General features: G+C 38.5%; 1 protein-coding gene across 2 annotated transcripts in view; it reads left to right on the forward strand.

Annotated features, from left to right (window-relative positions):
* Window positions 1–25,675, forward strand: part of STXBP6 (syntaxin binding protein 6) — a 102,873-nt gene that overhangs the window by 19,918 nt on the left and 57,280 nt on the right. For both annotated transcript variants that reach the window (XR_011725985.1, XM_071744307.1), the window contains exon 2: window positions 14,941–15,126. Coding sequence is in view for 1 of the 2 variants with exons in the window: in XM_071744307.1 (XP_071600408.1) it covers window positions 14,973–15,126 (154 nt within the window). In the remaining variant the exon portion in view is untranslated. The remainder of the gene's footprint in view (window positions 1–14,940; window positions 15,127–25,675) is intronic.

A 25,675-nucleotide genomic window follows, 5' to 3' on the forward strand; every position in this document is an offset into this window, starting at 1 on the left:
TTGCCTCCCAATTTGAATTTCCTGCCAAGGTCACCAAACCAGTTTTTAATACGCTCTTATTAGATTAGAATTGCTCACATTATTTTTCATTCCCACTAAAACTCAGCTTGGAGCTTGTCAGAAGAGCAGAGTATAGCCCAGTGATGCTGGTGAGTGTTTCGAAGAACATCATTAGTCACTGGGGCTCTGGGCATTGGGGCTGCCTGCAGGAGGCATGGTGACTAAGGGAGGTGGTGTAGCCTTTCTAGGTCAAATCTAAGTCAAATCAGGCTGCTGCTGTCCTGCAGAACTTTTGCAGCCCTGCCTCTGAAATTCTCCATCTGGAGTCCTTGCTGCCCTTCCTGACTAGAAATAAGCACAAAGGTTTTGACTCAGTGGTATAGAATTCATGTGCTGTCTTCCTTGCCACTGCTGAGCAGTCTTGAGTAATTACCTTTTCTTCAAAAAATATCTCAGGCTGGCTACTGCTGCTGAGCTGGAGATATTGCTGTGTGCAAGCAATGGTTTGGTGTTTCTAACCATCTCCCTCCCTCTGCTTCCCGGCTCTCGTAGCTTGGCTGTCCTTTACTGGCACCTTCTCTACAGCCATCTCTCTCATGACCTGCAATCCATTATTTAAAATGTTCTGAAAGAAGTAAAAATCAATTTTGTTTGTTCAGTCCCTTTGCTTTTTCCTTTTCCTTGTCACAGTGAGACTTGGAACAACTGTAATAGCAAAAGGCTTGAGTCAGTGCAGACTTTGGATCCTTCGTGCTGCTTAGTACATGTACTCAAGCTGTTGTTGATATATTCCTTGTGCAAATAGTTGCTGGTTGTCTTGAGCTGCTCCTTTGTTTTTCTTGTTGGTTAAGCCTGCTCAGGTGGCTCTGGGCACCAGGAGTGGCTCCCCAGGGCTGGGGGCAGCCCTGTCCTGGAGCTCTGGGCACCTCCCTGAGGATGAGAACAAGCCAAGGCCAGACCAGGACATCAACTCCCCTGGAGGGGGAGGGCAGGATCAGGCCTGGAGAGCTGAGCAGTGGTCAGGCAGGGCTGTAGGGACAGGCCTGGGCTTGGCTGGGATGTGGATGGGCCCAGCTTGATGGGGCCCAAAGCCAAACAGGGATGAGTTGTGGAGACTGGAGCTGAAGACTGCCCCTGCTGCAGCATCACTGGGGCAGGGGATGGTGACCTTGGGGGTCTGACATGGGGTGTCACAGGCTGTAAGCAGCATGGGGGGAGCCCTGAGTGGGACTAGGTGGGACCAGTAGGGCATGGCAGGGTCCTGACAAAGCCTATGCAAGGTTTTAGTTAATTTAAAATAATTAATAAAACAGTTTAAAGTGCCTATTTAAATATGAGGGGGGGTTTACAATAAAAAAGTGGAATATAGCAGAAGCACTCGTGGTTCTCAGGTGTGCAGAATGCTGGACTGAGGATATTTTCTAGCACAGAAAGAGCATGAACGTATTTGCAGTCTTTTTTGACACCATGAAACAGCTTTTAAAAAATTGACTGGCTGTTTCTTTGACATGCTTACTGTAAATCTCTTTTCTATAGCAATAAGAGGTGCTGCACAATTTTAATATTTCTGCTTCCAACATACAATTTTGGGGTTTGGTCAGATTGAATGTTGTGGAAATAACAGCTTGTCATCACTTGTTTGCAAATGTCTTTTTGCACAATTTTAGTCCACGTTTAAACCTTGGCTGAAAAAGACTACTTTTACTATTCCCTTTTCAATCTATGTCTTTTCTTTCTTCTTTATGCCAAGTAAGAGTTAGTATGTGAAGAAGTATTGTGCCAAAGATCATATGGTTTACAGTGACAACTTAGTCTAACTTTACTTAATATGGTGTAATACCTGTTTCTTGCTATTGTCTGTATGTAAATATCTGAAGTTACTCGAGCTTCTATCTTATTATGGGTGCTATGTAAAGCAAATAGGTTTGTGAGGGTATTTTCTCTGTTACACCACAACCACCTGTTCCATTTGGGATAAGTTTACTTGCCCATAAGGTAAAAGGCAGACAAAAAGTGGGATGATTCCAGTATTGCTTTTCATAGCTCTGAAACTAGATTAGTCTGAGATTTACTGGGAAGAATGCAATGGGAGTGTAACAAAATCACTTTAACCCCAGCAGTTCTCTGGCTATGTGACAATGACAGCTGATGGACAAGTTTGTGTATTGAACTTGGTATGATATAGCTCACCTCTAAGCTGTGATTTCTGTGCTTTTGTGTCTTTGTCAAGTAGTTGGCAATACCTTTAACAGACCTTAATTTAGCAGTTGAATATTGGTTGCTTTGTTGAAAAGTAGAAGATCAGTGGAAAGTGATTATTGCGGTGTTGTGGGTTTTTTTAGTTGTTGTTTGTGGGGTTTTTTTTATATTGAAATAAGCATAGAGGTTGCTAAGGAACTGGTAACATGCATCATATGGTGGTACTAAACTCATATCTAAGCAGCTCAAGTTGCAGCTGTTTCTCAGGGTTATTATTCCTAGCTTGGGCTACATCTGTAGCTCAGAGGAGCAGAGACACACATTTGTTGGGTATTTGCCATGGGCTTTTCTCAGGTTGTTAATATTTCAGCTGCATAGATGCATTTCTCTTCTTGCATGTGAGAAAGATCTTTCTTCTGCAATATCAAGCAGTATCTAGGATGTTGAATGAAGACCAGATATCCCCTTAAATGCAAGTGAATTACAGTATATTTGAGCATAAATAAAACAATTGGAAGTGAGGTGTGCAAACACAGTGAAATGTTTGCAGCTGGTTTCTTGTCCCATGGATTTCACTGAAGTATGGATACTTAGTTTCCATTAATGTTTTGGAGTTCTAAGTTTTCTTTACTGTCATGCAAATTAGATACACCTTAGAGTAGTGTTACAACAGAAACCGGATTGGAAGGAGGAAGTATTAATGTTAGAAAACAATGAGCCATGTGCAGAGGAGGATATGGTGATGACAGATGGTAGGGGAGGAGAACACAGGTTTGCAATGTAAGTAAATTTATCTACGTTGAATGGGTTAATTAAGTGGGATTCTTTGCATTTTAGGGGTAGAAAAAATAAACATGTTATTCACAGGGGGAAGAGACAAACGTTGTGTAGTGGTGAGTGTAACTCCACCGATAATCAGGTATGTGGTGGGAATGACTTAAAAAATCAGTGAAGTAACAAAACTTCCTAAATCAAAGCACTCCACTGTTTTGAGGTTTAATACCAAACTGAGGAATGCTGAAAGTTATTTCTTTCGATTTCATCATCTGTTAATAAACTATACTTGGGCCTTAGCTTATTTTCAAGTCTTAAGAAACAAATAATACTAGTTCCTGCTGCATGAGATCCACAGAAGTAAGCTTCTAGACCAGAAATTTGAATATTGAGAAGTTACATATTTTTTACAGGTCATAATTGGGAAATTAAATCTTTAGTGGCAAGATTGTGGGTTTTTTTCCTGTATGTTTTGTTCAAGCATTGGAAGCATCCATGCCATTTCAGTTTAACATAGAAGTGTTTAAGAAACAGTAAGGCAGGAGGATGACTGTAATGCTTTATCTTTTGCATACAAAGTGAAGCCTGATATTTTTATGAGCAAGACATGCTGAAGAAATTAATTAATCATAAACAAAACATCTGGCTCTCCAGCATTTTTAGTTTGCTGGGATTGGCATGAGTCATAGGTTTGGGAACTATGCTGGTCTCAGTACAGTGAGATCACCAGAAAAAAAAATATATTAAAATATTGAAGAGAAAATATTAAAATATTAAATATTAAAATTTTAAAATATTAAAATATATTAAAATATATTAAGTCAGTACAACTTTTTTTTTTTTTTATACTTGCACACATCCTTCTACTTTTGAGCCTTTACGGTACTAGGAATTTTCTTCCAGGAGAGTTTTCCTTTTCTTCCCCATTAAATGAATTGGAAGGGACCTGCACAAACTTGTATATACTAGGAAAAGTAAGAATCTGAATGCAGTGAGAGAGAAGGAAGATTATAGCAAGAGTTGTGAGGAACAGCTTGTAGTTTCCAGTTCAGTATTGGCCTAGGTTTGTGTACGGGTAAATAACATCATTGAGGAAAAAACTTTGAGTGGATGGCAAAAGATAATAGAGAAATGTTTCAAGGAAAATCAGATTTTAAACCCAAACTAGATGAAAAGCAGTTATAGAACTCCTAGGCAGAAAATGGTTGTTGAAAATGAAGCTGTTCTTTCTGCTTGCTTTTTCTGAGGTTTTATTTGTGAAGCTTATTTATCTAGTTGAAGAACAATTCATTTCAATTAGGAATTGAGGTGGTTCAGTACTTCATTCTTTCTGACTTTTGTAGGAGATATAGTAGGTTTTGAAATACAGCATGTCCTTGCTAGACAGTAACTCTGTTCTCCAGATTTGATGCTGTAGTTCCTAAGGTGAAAACAGCAAACTTTTTTTGGCAGAAATATCTGCAGCTGGGCTAGCATGAGCTTTCCTTTCTAACATTTTATAAAATCTCTGAATTTGATATATATGGAAACTGATCCAGCCCCTTAAAATAATCTGCTTTGTAACTCAACTGCTGGATCCCAGGTGTTTCCCAAGATCTTTTGTTACCATGGTCTCTAATCCTGTCACTGGTTCTCATGCATGTATTCCCACATTTAGATTCTCTGTCCAGCAGTCTCATTAAGCAATGAGCAATGATATGCAAATCCTGCACTCCAGCTACTAATCATAGGGCCTGACATGGTCTTATTTTCTCTTTAGCATCTGATTTTTGTTGGGAGTTTTAAAAATGAAAGTTTCTTTTATTTACATTATTATTTCTTAGAGACAGCTGTGTAGAAATTGAGGAAGGAGGCTTCTCCTAAAACTTGTAAAGCATGATCAAATTCTTTTTGTAATTGGCAAGACCATTGGGGCACAAAAATCTCATCACTGAGCTGCTTCTCCTGTCTTTGTGTCATCCCCTTGTCTAGCCAGCCAGCAGCATACCTGTCACCCAGGTTGGTGAAGCCCAAGCCTGGATTTCACAGCATCCTAAGCACACTCCATTATGGGACTTCTGTGGAGATTTGGCCTTCTCTAGCTCCTGGTCTTTTGCAGTAAGAAACAAGCAGTTCAGCTTCTTGAAGCCGTAGCTTGGCTTTCCTTAGACACAGCAAGTTTACAAAAAGAAATAATTCTTAGGCTCTCAAAGTCTAGGTTTGGCATTTTATAAATTCAGTTTAGTGTTTGAGAGGGAACAGCTTTTTTTCCAGGTATTCTTTCAGATACTGCAAGCCAAGTTAGAGATGGTGCTACGTTCTCCAACAACCCTATTTAATATCCATTGCCAGAGAAGCTGAACTGTCTCTCCTGGCATCTTTAGCAGGTGATGTGTTTTGCTGGAGTCCTTAGGAGAAGCTGCCTTTTCCTGGCTTTGAGCAGGATTGCACTCAGATGGGAAAATTGTACCTCTTTGCATTTTCTCAGCCCGGGGGTCAGGTAGAAGGAGGGGAAAAAATATTTTCATGTTCTTGTACTTGGATAGAAAGCAAGGACTCTTGTTCCCTGCCTGAAAGAGACCTTTTTGGGTAGAATCCGTTTGAAGTCAATAGCCTTGAAACAATGGATTAACTTTTTTACTGGGAAGTTGCTGAGTGAGGATGATAACCCTCAATGAAGTTCTCCACTTTGCAGCCACTGCTGTCTGAAAATGGCAAATTACTTTTTCTGAAAGAGGATGGTGTCGACCTGTACACAGACATTTCTTGAACTGGCAGGAGTGCAGAGTTAAGCAGTTGTACATAGGGGGGGAATAAAAGCCATGGAAGGCATTTTTAATAATTTGTGAGATGACAACATCCCTTGAACAAGACACTGGAGCAGACCAGTTTGGTTTTTTTTGTTTGTTTCTTCAAATTGCAGGACTTCTTGTGGTTATGCAAGTTTTATTGGGATCACCCATTTTACAATTCCTAGGAAGCAGTATGCAGCCTATCAAGAATAAGTCCAACTTGTGTTATTTGCCAGGAAGAAAACTGTATTTAGTTACCTACTAGAAAATGTCAGGACACTGCCAAGAGATGGCTTAGCACTTTTTACACAGTTCTTGTTTTCTGCCAAACAAGGCATTGGTCTAATACTTTATAGAAGGTGTCTCTGATCTTAGAGATTCTGATATCCCCAGCACCTGATATTTTCCATTCTTAAAAGACTTAAGCATTTTTCTAGTGGGTGATTTTGCTCAAATGTTTGGAGTGATTGAAAAATATACTTACTGGAGAAAGTTGATTCATCTTGGATGGATGAACTAGAATGTTCTGATCCTTTGATGTGTTATCTTATCCCATTGTATCATTGTATTAGTCTCCTTCTGTACTCTTCTGCAGCATTAAAGGAACAGTTCAGAAAATTGGGACTCTTCAGCCTGAAAGACCTGGGTTTGTTCCCTGCTTCTCTTTTGGAATGTTCTGTTTAACAGGTGACTACTGTGCAGAAATTTGCAGTTTTACCAATGTGAGTTATGTGATGTGGAATGGAAATGGAGCTGTGAGGATTTGGAAAATGTTTTAAGAGCTTAGTGAGGTGTACTAGTAGGAGTAAGTCAGTGGCAAGAGTAAGATGTACTAGCTCTTAGCTGAAACAGTTGTGTGGGTTTTTTTTCTTAAAAACATCTTCAACTACTACTGTATTAATACCTTATGTCTGGCAACTTGAATTATGATCCGTTTAAAATGTTGGGGTTTTTTTCAGTGATCAGACCTTAGTATTTGCAGACTTTGTCCTTATGCATTATCTGTGATTGTTCGTGCTAATAAGGCAAAGTCAGGTTCCTCTGAGCCGTGGTGCCAGAGTAGCTGCTGTGACTTAGTGTTTTCTAGTTATATAGGACATACTGCAGTAATAGCAATGCATAATATTTTGTGTACTCCTATATACATCTAGGTCTCATTTAGTGCAGAAATGGCACTACATGATAACAGAGCCTAACTTCCAGCCTGTCTTTTTGCTATGCCTCTCTTTAAAAACTAACAAAGTCAGTATATCAAGAAATTTGCTCCTATCTTAACACGTTTGCTCTTAGTGAGGAAGCCTCATGTGGACTTCTCTTTTTTACAGTTTTTTACAGTTTCTCTTTTATTCAGTTTGGTTCTACATTACAAGTTCTGGTTTTGAAAAAAATTATCGTGATTGCCTCCATGCCGTGTTTTCAGTCAGCCAGTTTCACTACTTGATGAGCACTTCAGGTTCTGTCTTTGAACTCCAGTTTCATGATCCTTGTGAACTAATGCTCCTGGTGCCTAAGACAGACCTAATCTTACCCCTGCTCTTCCTTTCCATGTGCTGGCACACATCTGTGGAGTGAGCAGAGTCAGGAAGCTGAGCTGATTAAAATGAAACTAATCACTATTTTTCTTCTTTTAAACTGGATTAAACCTGGATTAACTCTCTTGCATAGTTCATTGCACTACTGCATAAGCATTTGTGCTATCATAAGGAAGAAAAGTGGACAGGAATATCAGTCATATCTCCCAACACAAGTGCATAACGTGAGCATAAATTAAATGTGAAGCAGTACGAAGTGCTGGAAGAAACTGCGTGCTCCAAACTGCAGTCTTTCAAACCCGTTCTTCTTTCCCTGAGGAATGTGGGCTGCTGCTTCTCACCAGAATTCTTTAACTTCACCTTTTGTTATTTTTCTTTGCCAAAATACTGAACAGTGGAACAGAGAGAGAACCCAAAACCAAAATAACACGTACAACACCCCTACCCCCCCTAAAAAAGAAAGAAAACAAAAAACTCCCAAGAAAACCAACACCAAAAAACACAAATAAACCAGAATTTGTTTCTGTGATGAAGTCTTGGGCCACATGATTAAGATGGAACTGGTGGTTAATATCTCAGCTTTAATGGTGCCTTTGATAACTGTCTTGTGATATTAGTCATGAGTGCACTAAGAAAATGAGGTTACATGGAAGTAGCATAAGATGTAGGAACACAAAGTTTTGTTGAAGTGTATTCAGAGGAGTTGGTATCTCTCTAGGTCTAATTGAATGAGTGAAGGTATGCTGTGTTTGGTCTCAAACAATTTCAGCTGAGTAAAGTGATGGAACATAAAATGTACATCCTGAGTTTTTGGTGCAAGTCTCTAGAGACTTGCATGTGCTGAGGGACAGGGTTGGAATTTTAAATACTTAACAGTATTGGAGAAATAGACTGAAGTTAGTAAGTACAAAAGGCCCCTATTAAGTGGGAATAATCGTTTACTCGAACATCAAATGTTTTGGGCTTTTTCAGAAAAAAGATTGAAGAGCATGATAGATGTTAAACTGAGGCACTTGTCTTTTGCTCACCAATTGGAAAAGATCCACATATGGCAGCAGCCATATAAGCACAAGTTTTCACTCTGTAAGGTGTATAAAGTATTGTAGAATATCTTGAGTTTAAAGGACCCAGAAGGATCACAGAGTCCAACTCCCTGCTCCTTGCAGGTTTGCCATTGTTCAGATTCTCCTTGAACTGTTGACAGGTTTTGTTCCATGAGCACTGCCCTGGGTCATTTGGATGGTGCTACTTAATGTGGTGTTGTCCATCCTTGTTTTCAAATTAATACATTCTCAAGCAATAATGACTTTCAGATGTTGAGACTTTTATAATGAGAACCTCTCCATGTGTGTTCCCATCTGTTGCTCTTCTTTTAGGGGCTTCTCTGAGTGAATTTTACCACCTTTTATTAAGGTGCCTTTCCCTCTCTGGGGCACCCATCTCCCAGAAGCACACCCATGTGTCCATCAGCATCTGGGATGAGGCATGTTTAGGGAACACTGCTGCTTTTGACTGTTAAGAAAATGCTTAAAGAATGAAATGTCCATGACTCCTGTATTAGTATTTTGTAATTTCTTATTGGTGTTTTCTTGATCCAGAATGCTAAGGAAGCAAAAGCAGCAATTTTTTCTTCATGTCTGTTTAAAGTAGTCTACTCTCTGAAAGCTGTTCACACACACAATTACAGCACAGAAATGTTACATCTCTTCTATTTGTGTTGGACTTTTCCAGCTTGAAGTACTAGACTGCCCTTCAGAATTAACATGCTCTTGTGAGCAGAGTTTAGCTGGGAGCTGCCTTACTGTTTACTAGGACATTAGCTGCTAGATCTGGAATTGCTATTTTCTTGTCAGAACAAGAAAAAATTGTTTTACCTGCAATATACAGTAACCATCCATCAGTATGCCTCTTGTGTGCCTTCTTGTACCACCTCCTGCTTAACTTTATGTATCTCTTGGGGAGATTTTGGGGGCTCAGTCGTGGGAAGCAAGTGATCTTGTTTTGCTCCCATTGGGTTGAGGAAGTGTTGGTCACCATGATGCTGTCTGTGTGCCTCTCACCCTCAGCAGCAGCGCACTTTTACTAGAGCCAAGTGCAGGAATGGAAACAGCTGCTCTGTCTTCTGCATGACAGGGGGACTGGTTCTCATTCACCCACTTGTGGGATTTCTGTGATGTCCCCGTTAATCTGTCATTGTAAGTAGAGTTTCGGTGTTTTGAGGGCTGATGGAGGAAGGTAAACAAAATTTCTAGGTGAACTTCTTTTTTTTAAAAAAGGATTGTGCTCTGGTCTGCGAAACGGAGACCCTGAATGGTACAAACTTTCTGCATCCCATTTTTGATCACTTTCTTAGAAACACGTACTCTTACATTAGTACTTAGGTACTTAACTGCCTCTGTCTGACTTGAACATACTGCTGTGTGCTTTGCCCCTCCTCCTTTATATTTCGTGACTAAACCCATCACATGTTCTCAGGCCACGAAGTGTGGTTCCCAGTATATCCTTTCCAATTCCTTTTGCTTATTCTGAGAGTTTCTGAGAGATTCATTGTATCGTTCCAACCAGGCTGCTTTAAACAATGCCAGAACATTATTAAATCCCTGTAACCAGACCATAGCTTGATTAAAAACAATGTTAAGAAGGTTTTAATTTCTTACAGTACATTCTGCCAAACACTAGTCTTGGATCAAGTGGGCTGTAGTACAAAGCCTCTGTGGGCTCCACTTAAAAAAAAAAAAAAGTCACTTTATCAGAAAAGACTTGAGTCTGATTTAAGAGCCACTGCTCTTTGAAGTCTGCTTATGTCCAGTTCAGCTGGACTGACAGCTTACCTTGTAATTATATATGTCAGTGAAACCATATTTCTCGTTTCTATTTTAAGTTGCCACAGGTATATTTCCATTATAATAATTTTCATATTTTAGAATTAATGTTTAATTCAAATGAGCCAGTCATTTGAAAAAGTGAATTGGAATATGACTGCCTCTACAAATAAGTCCCAAGAGAGATTTTTTGCCCCACCCCCTGGAAATACTTAGCAATGTTGTCAACTTGTGCTAGTAGGATGTGATATTTTGTAGGATACTTTATCTGGCCTCTGGACAGTGGCTGCTGCTATTATAACAACTTCAATGAAAATCTCTCAAGCAAAGTTAGATTTTGCAAACAGAATGATGACAGAAAGTTTTCCTATCTTCCAGTTATGTCCAAGCCTTTTGAAGATTTTTGCCTCAACTGTTTTAAGTAAGGTTGATCTACTCATGTTATCCTTGTTTGCAGAGCTCGTTACACTTGGATGTTACCTTCTAGGGCAGCATAAAGCTTCATAAATCTATTACAGAACAACTCCAGAAATTGTATGTTCTCATATTTGCTTTTTGGGGATTTATACATTTGCCTTTGTTTAGCAATGATTTTCTGCTTTTCCAAAGTTGTTCTAGCTAATTGCTTGAGATAGCAACAAATACAAAATTTTGATGAATGGTAATATTAGATCAAACATGTAGTCTCAACACTTCCAGCAAGTAAATACCAGGCAATTATCACAAGACTTTCACACTGCAGGCAGCATTTCAGTGGTGAGCTTGTGCTGTGAGCCCATCCCTGTTTGTGATTAGAGTAAAGATCCTTGAAAACAGAGAGACTTAACATACTGAACATTTTTTCTTGTAATGGAAAACATTACTGCTCTGCGTTGTCTTCCTTCTTATTCCTTTTTTCCTTGGTAATTTAGTACTATTTATATTCTGTATGCTGAGGATTAGTTTTCCCAATTCCATCTATGTACCAGTACCTCAAGGAAGGCACTGTAAATCCCCTTTTTACCCCACAACTTACTTGCATGGTCCTGTAAAACATCTGCGTGTAAAGAGAAGTCAGCCATTTGCTGTCTGCCTGCCCAAAACCAGCCTGATATTTTGGCTGACCAGAAAACTGTCCCAAGATTTTTTGTTACTAGAAAGTGTGGGATCGTTGAAGGTATCAGCATAAGTGACTTGGGTTTATTTTAATTTTATTGTAGGAATTGCCTCTAATCCCTGTCCTCTCACACACACATGTGGAGGAATGGTCAGCTGTTCCAAGGGGAATTTTTTGTGACAGAAATATCATGGAAAATTGCAGCAGAGAAAGCTTTGAGGAGGTGTAAACAAGCAGTGCATTGCAGGCAGTAATTCAAATCTCACAGGAATCTTCTCTTGGGCGTTTCTTTGGAGTGCTAGGGATGTAACTGCTGACATCATCTCCCATAACACTGTCGTGACTGGAGTGGAAAAATATGGGAGGAAAATGGGATTTTCTCCATTCAGTTACAAGCATGGTTGTAATCATTTGAGCAGAATTAAGCACATGGGAGAAAACTGCTGTGTGAGGCAGGAAATGTAGGCTCTCTATGGAGACTCTTACTTTTAATCAGTTGTTTAGATCTCTCTTGCCACAGAAGGGTAAATGTTAGGAACAGTAATGCACTGTCTCAGAGTGCTCAGACATTCTACAGGAAAAGTTTCCACTTTTATGGTATTTTATATTCCAGCGTGGAGGAAGCTGTTTGCTATCTGAAGTGAGTGAGTCCACATGGACCATAAATGGAAACTGCTGGGGGTTTGAATTTATCCAGGAATGTGTGCCAAGAACAAACATTACTGTGTAAAGAAATCTGCATGTACTACATGAAGTTTTGCATGACGCCCAGCATTTTTTATTAGGTGAAAAGAGGTGGGTTTTTTTGGAGAATAGGAAAAAAAAAAACAACTTATTCATGTTCCCGGAGCGAAGTTTTGGTATTTTTAGTAACTCTAATAAAAAGATTATATTACCCCTGCTTTGAAAAAGAATGCTGGAATGTTATACTTTAATATAACCCTTGCTTTTCATGGAATTGGAGTATCTCAAGTTGAAAAGGACCCATAGGGGTCATCAAGTCCAGTTTCCATAGATAGAAATCTTGCTTATTTAAACCCAGATGCTGATTTTTCTTTGATCTATGAGAAACAACTCCACTCAGACTTCTGACAGCTCAGTCTCAGAAGTCTCTTTGCACACAGGCACAGTGAGTCTCCTTCAGTTTTAAATAAACAGGCTTCTGGGGTTTCTGAGCGTGTCAGTTTCCACATTAGATTCATCAGTAATATCAAGTATACTACAATGAGATTAATTGCTTAATTCTGGCACCTGAGGCTTAGTAAACCAAGTACTGGGAACAGGAGGATCACAGCCTTCTAGGCAGTGAGTTGCGTGCTTTAGTCAGAGGTTCTTGTTACAGCATTTCATGTCTGCTCTGTGTACAATTTCTGGTGGATGTAAGAAAAGTGACTTAATTGCAAATATTGTCAGATAACAGCATGCAGCAGTAAATGCAGTGTTTGATTTTTCTCTGTAATGTCTTTTGGGGTCTCTACTGAAACAAGGTATTTAATTTGTCTTGGTATGTTGTATTGAGCTAGGCTTTATTTAAAGGTGGATTTGTATGTTGTATATGTATAAAAGTACTGGAATTAGAGATACAGACATGACACACAGAGATGTTAATTTAAGCCTCCTACATTTTGTATTTTTCATTTGTTGTATATGTGGCAGTCATTCTAGTTCCATGCTGTAAGTTGTAGTGCACTTAAGAGGCAAAAGGATTTGGAAATCTTTAAAATAAGATTTGGGTAATGTCTCTTTTTGTTTGGTTTACATCCTGTTCAGCAGAGTCTTACAAGAAGCAGCTGTATACAGTGAACCTATTGTTTGTAATATCCTTAAAGTAAATTTTGAAATACTCTACGAAAATTTTGAAGCAATAAGCCAATAACATTTTCTACTACATTGAAGTATAGTTAAGGGAAATTTATATCCTCTCTAAATACAGGAAGCCTTTACATCACTGTCTGTTTTTGAAACCACTCTCAAACCAAGTGTTTATGTGTGTGAACCTCAGGAAAACATCTGAGAACACTGAACAACTCAGTTGCAGAGTTAACAGTAATAGGTGATTGCAAACTCGAGAGCAGTTTTTGAATTGGGTGTAACTCAAGTATATTTTTTTTGACAGCATATGTGTGATTTTTCAAGTTAACTGTTTACTGAAAATTCTAAAGGCATGTGAAGATCTGAGACTTAAGTTGCTTCTGCAAAGATTATCAGTCTTTATGTCAGTCAGAGGAAGGTCTGTGTGATTAAATCATAGTCACTTATAGTGGCCTTGAATTTGAAAAAGATACCAAACAACAGAACTGCCAGAAAACCAACCTCACAAGAAAAATAAAAAAACAAACAAAACCAACCAACCAAACCAAGCCAGTAGTTATAATATGCCCACATCTTGCCTGCTGGAATAGGATATACTGCAAATATTTTGATAGCACAGAAAAGGAGAAAAATTAGATATAATAATAATGAGGTGAAAACAACCTTCTCTGAGTAACTAGCAGGTATAAACTTATTCTTTTAGTTCCTTTTTCATGCTGATACATTTTTTGCTAAAGGATAGGTAATTTACATGGCAGGAGTTAGCAAATAGTGTATTTTCAGGACCTGCACATTCTCTCCTTTTGAAATGGATTTTTTTTTTTATTGTTGTTTGCTATATATGGGGTCATTGTTTAACTGCAATTGACTTTTGTAAATCAATACTTAATCCTGAAACTAGAAACTAGTTATAATTTGCATACCTCTATACTGGTTAACTGTTGTGTACTATTACAGATTATTTTGGCAGAGGATTTTATTTGCATCCCAAGATAAATAGGTGGTGAATTTGGTTTGGTGAATTGTGGTTTCTCACACCCCCATGAATGCAAAAGCTTTTTTTTCTTTTCCTTTCTTTTTCTGTTTTCTCTCTCTCTTTATTTTTTGGTTGGTTGGTTGGTTTTGTTCTCTGGTGCTGCTTCCCTGAAGAGCCTGTTAATACCCTGAGTTCTCTCTCCCTTAGGCTCCACTGCAAGCTGTGCTCAGACCTTTCTTTTCCTGGACATGCCTGAATAAGCAGCTTCCATCCATTTCCTCCCTTTTCTCTACATTTTCTTTTCTTTCCAAATGCCTCTCAAATTGACCCTGTTTACTGATGAAACACATTGAGTTTAAATTACTGAGCAGCTGCCCAGTTGTTAATTACAGAGGGGCTGAGGGGATGAGGTGCTAAAACTGCGAGAGGTTCAGGAGCTTCTTAATCAAGCCCTGGCACCAAGAGCAGTGCTCCTGAAGGAACAGCCTTATCCAACTTGAAGCTTTCTGTATCCCCCCTGAGCACACCTTGTCTGCCAGCACAGCCACACTCAGAGGGGACAATGTGCAACTCAACCACAGAGTTCCTTCCACGAGCCCTTGCCATGTTTTCCTTTCTGTGTCACAGATGAATTCCCGTCCAGTTACCAGAGAGAGGATGAGTAAAACTTGGATGCATCATGAAGTTAAAGGGTGTCCCTCTGAAGTGCTAGTGTGGGCAGCTTCTCCTCAAAAAAACCCAAGCTAGTTTAAGAGAATTTAGAAGTGTAGAGGACAGCTTCAGTGAAGACTCTTAAATACTTTGTAACTTCTGCCTCTGTGTGAAATTATCTTCTGAATTCTTTGAATCATTGAAAACTTTACTTGAAGGTCAGAGCTGGTTGTGCCCTTGTAAGTTAACTGGACTTTCACATAATTTAGGGGTTTCTAACATTTTTTATTTATGATTTTATTTTTAGAGAACCTCAGTCTGCCCTATCTGTGATCTACAATGAATGCCAAATCTGCAATCAGCAAAGAAATTTTTGCCCCACATGATGAAAGGATGCTGGGAGCTGTTCAAGTGAAGAGAAGAACAAAAAAAAAGATTCCTTTCCTAGCTACTGGAGGTCAGGGTGAATATTTAACATACATCTGCCTGTCAGGTAAGATTAATGATTTGACATCCGGTTATCTGTTTAGGTTTATAATTTATTAATTGATTAGATGTTATCTGTATCCGTAAGGAGCTGGGTGACTGAAATCTTAATGATGTGCCCAGAGAATTATAGTGCTTATATCTTTAATCTTGAGAAACCACCACACACGCAAGGCTGTTAATATTTATACCATATAAAATATTGAACAGGTGATTTCATTGTTTAAAAAAAAAAATCAGACATTCTTTCACAGCATAGCTACTGAGCATGAGCATGAGAATATTTGGTAAGCCTTTGCTTCTTGAGGTTAAGATCTTTCTTGGAGGGATAAATTTTGCATTGTATTTCATTTTAATGCCCTGATTTTTAATTTATTTTAATTTTTAAGCAGTATATTTTCCATTTCATATTTGCCTTTGTATGTCACCAGCTCACTGGGCACTTATTTATGCAAGTTTCAGCCAGAATATTTTCAGTTTACTGAACAGAACACTTGTGCTGTTGTGTCAATCACCTTACTTCAAAAGGGATGAAAATATAAATATTTGCATTGAAGGAGAAAAGGATGTACAAAAACAAGTTTTGTGAGAGACTATGGGGAGCAGGGGGAAATGATCTAATTATTGCTAATGTATTCAGATGAAATTAATTTGAGTTTCTCCAAGGTCAAACCAGGACTGGTGAGAGTCTAGATTTCAGGAACAGGGTATAGACAGCAGCTACACAATATTCTGCTTTATATTTTGACTTTTTCTAGTAAAAATAAGGGTCCAATAAATATGTTTTTAAGTGTATAAATTAATCCCATTGTTCAGATAGACCTGTGGTATCATAGGTTTTTGTCTGGCTTATTTTTATGCTTTGAATACTTTCTTGTTACTGTAGTAAAGTTTAGATTAATTTAAGGTTACACCTCAGGGCAGTTGGAAGGCAGTTTGTGATCCTGTTTTGCCTGGGATCACACATTTTGTATTTGTCTTCAAATTTAGAGTGGAATTCAGTTGCTTGGAGGTAGGCATTCAGTGCAGTTCAAGTTTTCCAGTCCTTCCTCCAACTATCTCTCTAGAAAGGCAGAAATCCTGTGGTGTTTCTGTGAGTGTGGTGTTTCAAACTGTGAAACAGTGGTGGCATCCTAGGGTGGTGTAGTACACTTAGGTGTTTAGGCATATCAGTTGCTCCCTTTGAATGGGTGCATCTTACTGGAAGTACAAATAGTGGTCAGAAAAAGAAGTGCTCTGTGTATCAGAAGACTGCATTTATTTTTGGACTAAATGGCAAATACTATTTGATAGACTTTCATTTTTTTTCCACTGAAAATCATGTTCAAACTTTCAAAGCAGAGGAAGTTAAACCCAGTGACTCTACCACTAGTATGAGACATCATACACCTCCAAACCAAATGTACTTTCATCAAATGGTATAGAATTAAATGTCTGTATTTATGCATATGAATGCTTATGTTCAAATATAAGATGCAGAGTATGTGCACATATGTACTGAGGACAGTGAGACAAACCAGAAGATTTCTTATTTCCAATTCTGCTAGTTGTCCTCCTCCCTATATACTTCAAGGAGGTCTACTTCAAGAAAGAGTTTAAAAATTGATTGACCTAGGCTGTCCCCTAGACTTGCAGTGGGGATACTCATTTTGGATATAAGGATCACAGCTTTCAACCCACTTGGGTTGCAGAGGCAGCTCAAACTGGGTCTCCCATCTTTTAAAGAAATGTTTAAATCAATAGCCTTTTTGAAGCAAAATTTAACTTGTCTTTCATTGCCAGTCAAATTTTCCAAGTATCGGTTCATTTTTTTTCTTAAGACATTTATTTTAAAGAACAATTCACTTCCAGGCCCATTCAGTACATTTTGGAATACCCAAGTGTCTGATGCCCATGTTCATGAGGAGAGGTTTGGGATATGATCTGTGCTTTTAATTTTCTATAGGCTAACTCTATTCCATAGATGAATTTATTTCTTTATTTTTAATTGCCATTCTGGTGAACCTTGCCCTCCTTCAACTCCTCTGCCCCCATGTTGCTGTGTGGCAGCCAACATGAATTTTAAGAGATGGAATGATTTCAGATGCATCTATTGTCTTTCTGCAACAGAATAATATATTACAAGTAAGAAAGGAACATCAGATATCTTGACTTCAGCAGAGTTTCTCACCTGATGACAGGTAGAAGCTTTCAGAATAAAAATAAAATTGTGGTAGGCACTAAAAAGCTGATTAATTGTATTGGAAAAGTCCTCATGCATCGTTTGCTGTTACTGGGGTTTTTGCAGGAGTCTGGCACCAGTGGTTTTATATATGTTTATATTATGGAACACATCATAGGACTGGTAATTTCAGAAGATAATATGCAACTAGGGAGGCAAATGCCTGTCTGTGCTTTTGTTTGAGTGCAACATTAGAGTTCCAAGCAATTTGATCAGAAAAATGATATAGTTCCGTAGGGTCAAGTGCAATTAGTTATTTAGTTGGGAATAATCCATAGCACAAAAGTTAAGGGGAGGGAAATAGTGACAAGGATGAACATTTTTTCTTTTCCTCATGGCTGCAAAGCCATAGCGGTTTTGGTTGCAGCAACAAACTGTGTTACACATTAGGAAAAACCTCTTAATTATTAAGGGTAAATTCATGTGAAGATGGCAGTTCTACTGTGTTCCCAAATGGTCTAAGTTAAACTATATGTTGGGATGATAAAATATACTTGATGCCCTGCCATTTTTCCATTGATTTGGTACAATGTATGGGACGCAATGGTGGCTACCTCTGGATTTTAGTTTCCATATCAAGTCATGCATAGTTTAATGCTGAGTGTTGCAACATCGATCTTGGAAATACCTTTATCAGCCTTAGATTCTGTATTGGGTCTGTGTGGCAGGACTTTGATAGCAGAGGAGGGGTTACAAGGGTAAGAAGCTGCTAGAAGCTTCCCCAGCTCCTGCAGACCTTCTTCTGGCTGAGTCCGAGCCTATCAGCAATGGTGATACTGCCTCGACAGTAATATTTTAAAGAAAAGGGGAAAAGAAAACCTAGAAACCCTTGCAGGAAGCAAGGAGTAGGATGTGGGAGAAACACCCATGCAGATACCTAGGTCAGTGAAGGAGGGGGAGGAGGTGCAGAGCAGAAGTTGCAGTGCAGCCCATGGAAGACCACAGTGGAGCAGATGCAATCCATGGAGGACCCACATCAGGAGAGGTGGCTGTGCCCTAAGCAGACCATGACACTGTGGGAAGCCCATGGGGGAGCAGTCTGTTCCTGAAAGACTGCACCCTGTTGAAGGGACATGCTGGAGTAGTTTGTGAAGAACTCTATCCCATGGGAAGGACTCAAGTCTGAGAACTTGAAGGACTGTCTCCCATGAGAGGGACCCTATGCTGGATCAGGGGAAGAGTGTGGGAAGTCCTCCCCCTGAGGAGGAAGAAGCAACAGAGACAGCGTGTAATGAGCCCAGCACAACCCCCATTCCTTGTGCCCCTGCACTGCTGAAGGGAAGAGACAGAGAAATAGGGAGCAAAACTGAGCCTGGGAAGAAGGGAGTGATGGGGGGAAGGTGTTTTTAAGATTGTTTTATATCATGATCCTGTATTGTTTTGATTGATAATTCAATTTATTATCTTTCCCCAAGTCGAGTCTTTTTTGCCCATGACCATAGCTGGTCAGTCATCCCTCCCTGTCCTCATCTGGACACAGTCTTTTATTATTATATTTTCTTCTTCCCATCACAGCAGGGAGGGAGGAGTGAGAGAGTGCCCTGGTGGTGCTTAATTGCCAGCTGGACATAAAATGCAGCAGAATCTTATCCCATTTCTCCCAGGTTTGCTCTGTATTAAGTAAACATAATGACTGGAACATCTTTGTGCTCTTAGTTTCCTTGCAGTAAATCAGATCAACCTTTGCTAAAAGGAATGCAGTCATTCACTGCTCAGGACTGAATTTGTCAGTTGAAAGAATACACATAGAAACTGTCTTGTTAAGGGAATTATACATATTTGAGGATATAAAATATCCTGCCTAATTGCAGTTCCATTTAAGATAGGATACAGAAAATACCAGCCATTGTGATAGTTACTTTAATTTACTTCTTTTGTGACTGACAAATTGCATGACTTGTTATAATTAGAGTTCAATGTTTTCCTTTCTGTGCTGAATTGAAAATAAATCATATCATTTTTGTTTTCTGTCTGCATTTTTTGTAAGCATTAATAGAGATGCTGAGCAGGGAGAATGCCCTTAGGTCTCAAAGAGATGGGATAGTGAGGCAGTAACAGAATCAAATTGTCAACAGAGCAAGATGGGAGAGTAAGGGAGATTCTTCATTAAAATATGTATTCAAATATGTACAGAATTTTTTTAATGTGACAGTAGTAAAGACTGAATTGCTTAGAAGGTTACATTCATTAATGCCTCCAAAAGGTGTACCTAAAGTGCATCATCTGAAACTGGGTACAGGTTAAGGTTAAAAAGCTGTAGCAGTACTGCTTGTCAGATAGGTAGAACCTGAGCACCTGAGCAACCTGGAACCTTCTTAGCTTGCTGTAGGGGTGAGGCTGGCCAGGTCAGAATGGCAAGCAGAGCCAAGAGACATCTTTTGGGAGTTCTTTAGTTGAAGAGCATCAAGCAAGGAGTAGACAGATGGGAAACACAGAGGTGGGGTGGCTGTAGGCAGAACAGAGAAGATGAAAACTGGGATACTTTTTTTTTTTTTTAATGTGGAAGAGGATTTAACACAGAGAAAAGACAAGAAATTGAGAACAGAAAGTTGGTAGTTATCACCTCCTCCACACTAGCAGACCTAGTGACAGTTATTGGATCAGATCTAAGTTTTGATTTTGTCACCATTGTCTTATGTAATTGAAACATAATTGTTTAAAATAGTTCTTATACTTATTTAGAATTCTGATTTAAGTGTGAAGTACTTCAAAGGTCATTTCAGAAATGTAGGACACGGGCAAGCTCTCTTACTTGTGTGTGCACAGCTCTGTGTGTGTTATTTCCTTTGGCACCCTTTCATGACGTTTTTTTACGTCACTTCTAATATTTAAAAAGGTTTTTCATTTGTTATGGTGCATTGGAAGTGTTCCAGTTTGTACATATGGATGTGACACTGACCTTTCAGGACAAAATTTATTGCAGTTGGAGTGAACTGAATGAACCAGATGTTTCCTTTTGAACCTGAATTCTTGGCTTAGCTGCATCACTCTTTCTCATTCTTCTGCTGAAAAGCTTGGAATTGAACTGTAAAGCTAAAGGTTTTAAAAAAATGGGAGTGGAACTTCATTCCCCTGTGGTTACAACTTTAATACTGTTCTGTGCTCTCTCCAAATGAAATGATCATATTGACAGTTCAGGGGCTTTTTTCTTTCTTGGCTTTGTTTATGTCAAAGAAAGACACAGTGGAGACTTTCCTCAGTTGGCTCTTAATCCTTCCAGAATCTCCTCAGTGTGCAGAGTTAGTGGCTGTTTTTACTTTGTTATTCAGAGACCTAACCCACACAGATTTTGTGCAAATTTTGCATTATTTTTTACTAAGTCGAAGTGATACAATTTGCTGGTGTGGGTGCAGTTAAACTGATGTAATATGTGTTTTCCACACGTGTAGTTAGCTTTGAGTTTAATGGCAATGTCTTTGTGTTCATTTCTGGGCTTCTGTGCACTGATGCCTCTGACTGCCTTCCTTGTGCCTACACTGATGTCCCTGTGTTGGGTTGACCACAAAAGATGACAAAGTTTTCACTATTGCTCATGCAATTGGTGCAAATGTGTGAGCAAATTGGTGCAAATGGTGAGCAATAATCTCTGACCATGAAAACTGTAACTTCAGTGCACTTTCTCTTGTATGAAACCATTAAAACTAACAGGTGTTGATGAAGATGCTATGAGGAATTTCTAAGTTTTTTTTCTTTGACAGTAAGAATAGCAACTCATTGGTATAACTATCTTTGACAAGTTGTACATTATGTCATTGGAGTCCCTTTGGTGGGAAAGCTGTGGAAGTGTTTCAGGAATGGCATTATACATGACTGGTTTTGCCTTTAGGATAAGAAAATGCTCTGAGAGATCACAAGAGTGTACTTAAAGATAGATTTTAAAAAAACAACAAACCAGCCTCCCCCCTCCCCCTCCCTCCCTGACAAACAGCAACAACAAAATCTTTTATTTTACAGCTTAATTTTTTTCTGGGTAACTTCAGCACAAAGGGAAAAAATCAAATTACTATTTTTGGATGAGTAAACTACTGAAGATATATATGCATGTAAATATATACAAGTTTAGTCAGCCTTCATATGCCATTTCATATATGCTGTATCTTGTTTCTGCATTTCCTTTTTTTTTTCCTTTTTTTTTTTTTTGTATTTTCAGACTAGAAAGCCTGGGAAGCTATTTTCTGGGTGCATACAGCATACCATCTGTACAGTACCTAATTGATAACTGGAGCTTGTACAAGACATTTAAGACATTTGAATACTTGCTTTTATTTCTAGCCATAGTTCAGTGTTGAAAACTCTCAATTTTTCTCATCTGGGGAAACATTTCATTCGGTGAAGGAGCTTTCCAGGAAACAAGCTGAAACATGTTAAGCTCTTCAGTGAAATTTAACAGCATGTGTGAGAATTCTTTAGAGTGAGTCAGGAGATTGTGGCAACATTGAAAAGGGTCAAGAACAGTGTCCTGTTTCAATACTGTCCTGGTTTAATCCCTTCATTTATTTGCTAGCCCAATGTTAAACCCTAACAAATATGTACATTTTTGCCTTTGAGACTTTCAATACTAGGAGGGTGGGATAGGCTCTTTCCACTTCTTTCTTTACTGTGTTCTGTTAACTTAGAAAAAATGTATTTGATCATTCCAATGCTTATCTGTTCTACTTCTGAATGAGATAATGCCTTCTTGGGACTGTGTACATAGCAGATTACTCTGTTTTCTGTACCACTGAGCATGTTTTAGGCTGCTGCTCTTATTTGTGGCTTAACACAATTATTTCTAGCAATGATATCAAATTAAAAGATTCCATGTGCTATGCAAAAAAAAAAACAAAACCCTCATGCTCACTGACTGTAAGAATTACTATAAAGACAATTTCTGCATAATGTAAATTTTCAATTGGAAAACACATTTACATCATCAAATATGCAAGAATGATTATGCCTTTCATGGCTGGATACACTTTTCCCCATGTCAACATTGCTTCAGAAGAGGCAGCCTGAGAGGTATGTTCTTAAAGTATGTTCTGAAGGCAATAGGAGTGAAGCAAATAGGTTTCTTCAGCACCCCTATCTTGTCTGTTCTAGGGTTTATTTTAAGCTTGATTAACCATCATAGGAGTTTGGAGGAATTCTCTGGTATTTACTGTGCCTTCTCCTTTTAAAATAGATATAAAAAAATCATCCAAAACATTTGGGGAAAATGTTAACATTATTTAATTTTTATTAAACTATTTTTGAAATAAGAAAATAAAAGCTTATGTATGCAGAGCCATAATATTATCATTAGCCTTTCTGGAGAGTGAACTATGGTCCATTACAGCTTTCATGTTTTTTGTTCTTAGAGAAATAAAAAATAAATAGTCCAAGAGATGTTTTGGACCTCCTCTTCTCTACCTGGAGGCTCTGGGTTCAAGTGTTAGCTGGGCTTTTTGTGTTTTGTTTTAAACAACAATAATACTATTTTTTGTGGTGAAAACACACATCCTCTTTTTTGTAAGCCTCTCTTCCTTCCACTTATACTAAGGGTGAATCGTGTAACATCACAGTCTCATCTTGGTAATGATTTCTTTAAGGTGAAGGTTTAATCATTCAGGTACCTGTAGGGCAAACTAATGTCTGTCCCCTCTTGCTGTGTGCCCAGTGACTGTATTCACTGCACTGAACTGACCATGAAATGGGGTAAAGGACAGCACTGGTATCTTCTGAATTGTTGCTTAATAATGTTACATTCATGTAGTGCAGGGAGTGTGTCTAAATAAATGTATATACATAGGTCTGAAGTTTCCATCTACTCTTAGCTTCTCGCCTCAGGGCTTGTAGAAACTCTGGGAGCAGTTGTTGCCAGCACTGCTGCTTGAGTGGAACTGGCTGTGCTCAGACTTACCACGTACCTCATGTTGTGGCTTGGAAGACCAGCAGTACAGGGAAGAGTAATTCTTGTCACAAACCCAGCTTCCTTATTGCATCACAGCACAGTGAATTTGCCACAGTGTCTGTGCTTGGGTGCACTGCTCATATTAAGCTGTCAAAATTTGTTGTCTTCTGCTTATAAGAAGTGATGCTGCTATTGAATACATTTCTTAACCACGCCTCTTCTCCCTACTTTATTGGAACATGTTTTGTCTTTCATAGGTATTTCTAATATGTTAGCTCTGTGGTTCCCAAAAGGAGCCTTTAAAGTCCAAATATCACTGGCTTTTAATGATCGTAAAGGTCAAGTACCATTTCATAAAAGAATTTAAAAAGATGAAGTCATGTGCAGGTCTTTGACAAACTTCATGGTGATCATATCATAAAAATGAAAAACTAGTAGCTTTCGGGTGGGTGCCAGGTACATCTTCTGTTCTTCATTATTGATCTTTCTATTTAAAATAGCAGAGGGGAAATTATGGATTTCTTTGGCAAGCAGACTGTATTACCCATAATGTATGTTGATACTCTGAGCCCTCCTCACTCAGAGTAGTTCAACTTAATGTAACCAGTATTTTTTCACAAGAATTTTGTGTAGGAGAGTATCTTGTCATAGCAAAGCTACAAAATTGTGTATTTGAAAGCATCTAGTCTAAGATTAGTGGTTTTTTTTCTTTTCTTCTTAAAGTGAAAAAAGATCATATGTGTGCTCATGTGCATCCTCCCAATTCACTATTTCATCTAATTTTCATGTAGAAAATATTTTCCAAACTGCAGTCTGAAGGTGTGCAGTTGCCTTTCTGCTGTTCAGATCTTTCCTTTTATTTTTATTTTTTTCCCAGAATAGAATTGTAGCAGACTGATAAAACTTAACTGTTATAATTATACATCACTTTTGGCTTATAAAATGATGTGTCACTCCAGGGAACTTCTGTTGCTAATGTTTCCTTCATTTTTATTCAGAATTGAGCTATTGGATTTGCTTTTCCCTCTACCTCATGCATACACAGGCTCCTTGAAAGGTTTCCAAAATTCCAAATGAGATTATCTTGGGGGAGGGAGGGGAATGAAAAAACATGAGTAAAACAAAACCATATAAAATTATTTAGTCAGATGTAATTTTGCAGTAATCTGAAAGGCTAGGTTTAATATTCATGAATATCTGCATTGATGAAAGAAGTTCATAAAACAAGTTGTTTGCAAAGCTGCATAGGAGTTGGAAATTGTAAACTGAAGCTCTGTGTGTCCCCTCTCATCATAGATGAAGCTTGATAAGTTAACTCTTGGTTGGAATTTGTATTGTTTCCCATGAAGTCATCCAAAACCAAAGTAATTAGGGTGCAGCCTTCCTTTCCACCCTCTATGTTCAGGAGAGGGATGGTAGCTCTGTAGTCTTTTATCCCTTCGTTGGAATTCCTTGTGCTGGGGAGGTTTATCTTCCCCAAGAGCTGGCAGAAGCTCCTTCAGTGAGTGCAGCATATTGCACTGCAGTGTTTTGCCCAGAACATGGCAGATGCTTGCCTCAAGTTTATTGCAAGGTTAAAATGTTTTAATGTCATCCTGTCTTTGGAAGAAGTTTGTTCTCTATCCAAGTGAGGCTTTTTGGCAGGGCTTGGTGCTATCTTATATGTGATAAAAATGAAAGGCTAGAAGTAAGGATATGCTAAACAATGTTGCATGGTAACTATTTCTTCAAGTTGAATTACCCCAACTGTGCACATAAAACCTGCACATAGATCCCCTAATTACTGGCTCTGGTGGAAACCATGCTTACTGTCCCATAGCAGTTTAAACTGGTGTGTTTTGCTTTGAAGTAGGATTAATTCTAAACAGAACTTTTTTCTCTTTCCTTTTTTTTTTTTTTTTTTTTTTGAGTTTTCATGGCACTGGAGAATGGTATTTATATTACTCTTCCTCACTGTATTATGGATTATTGAACTTGAATCGTGCTGGGCAGAAAACATCTGGATTGTTCCCTTGCCATTGCACTTCAGAAAGCATTCCTGTCAATTGCTGTTTTCCTCTGTTCTTAGTAGTTGTATCAGCTTGTAAAAAACCTGACCATTGGTTGGTGTATTACAGGCTCTCTTAGTAGATAAACATTAGATTAAAATCTTACCCTTTTGTAGTTCTCTAAGCTCATAGGTGTCTAATCTAAGAAGGAGTAAAAATCTGAACGTTTTCATCATAGTTCTGACCTCTGGAGACTATCAAAGAATTCTCAGTGCAGAGGAACACTTAACAAAGGAATTGCTAAGCTGATCAGAATATTACTTGAAGCTTCTGTGTCATTAGGTAGGTTTTATTGTTGTCTTGACAAAGAAAAAGATGAATAATGCAGTACCAATCTCTAAATATTTTCTGTTTGTGACTTTAATCTATAAATAATGTTTTTAAAGCAGGTTAAGTAGAACAGATCAGAGCTGATGCC

Source organism: Heliangelus exortis, chromosome 5 (genome assembly GCF_036169615.1).
Source record: "Heliangelus exortis chromosome 5, bHelExo1.hap1, whole genome shotgun sequence".
Classification (NCBI taxonomy): domain Eukaryota; kingdom Metazoa; phylum Chordata; class Aves; order Apodiformes; family Trochilidae; genus Heliangelus; species Heliangelus exortis.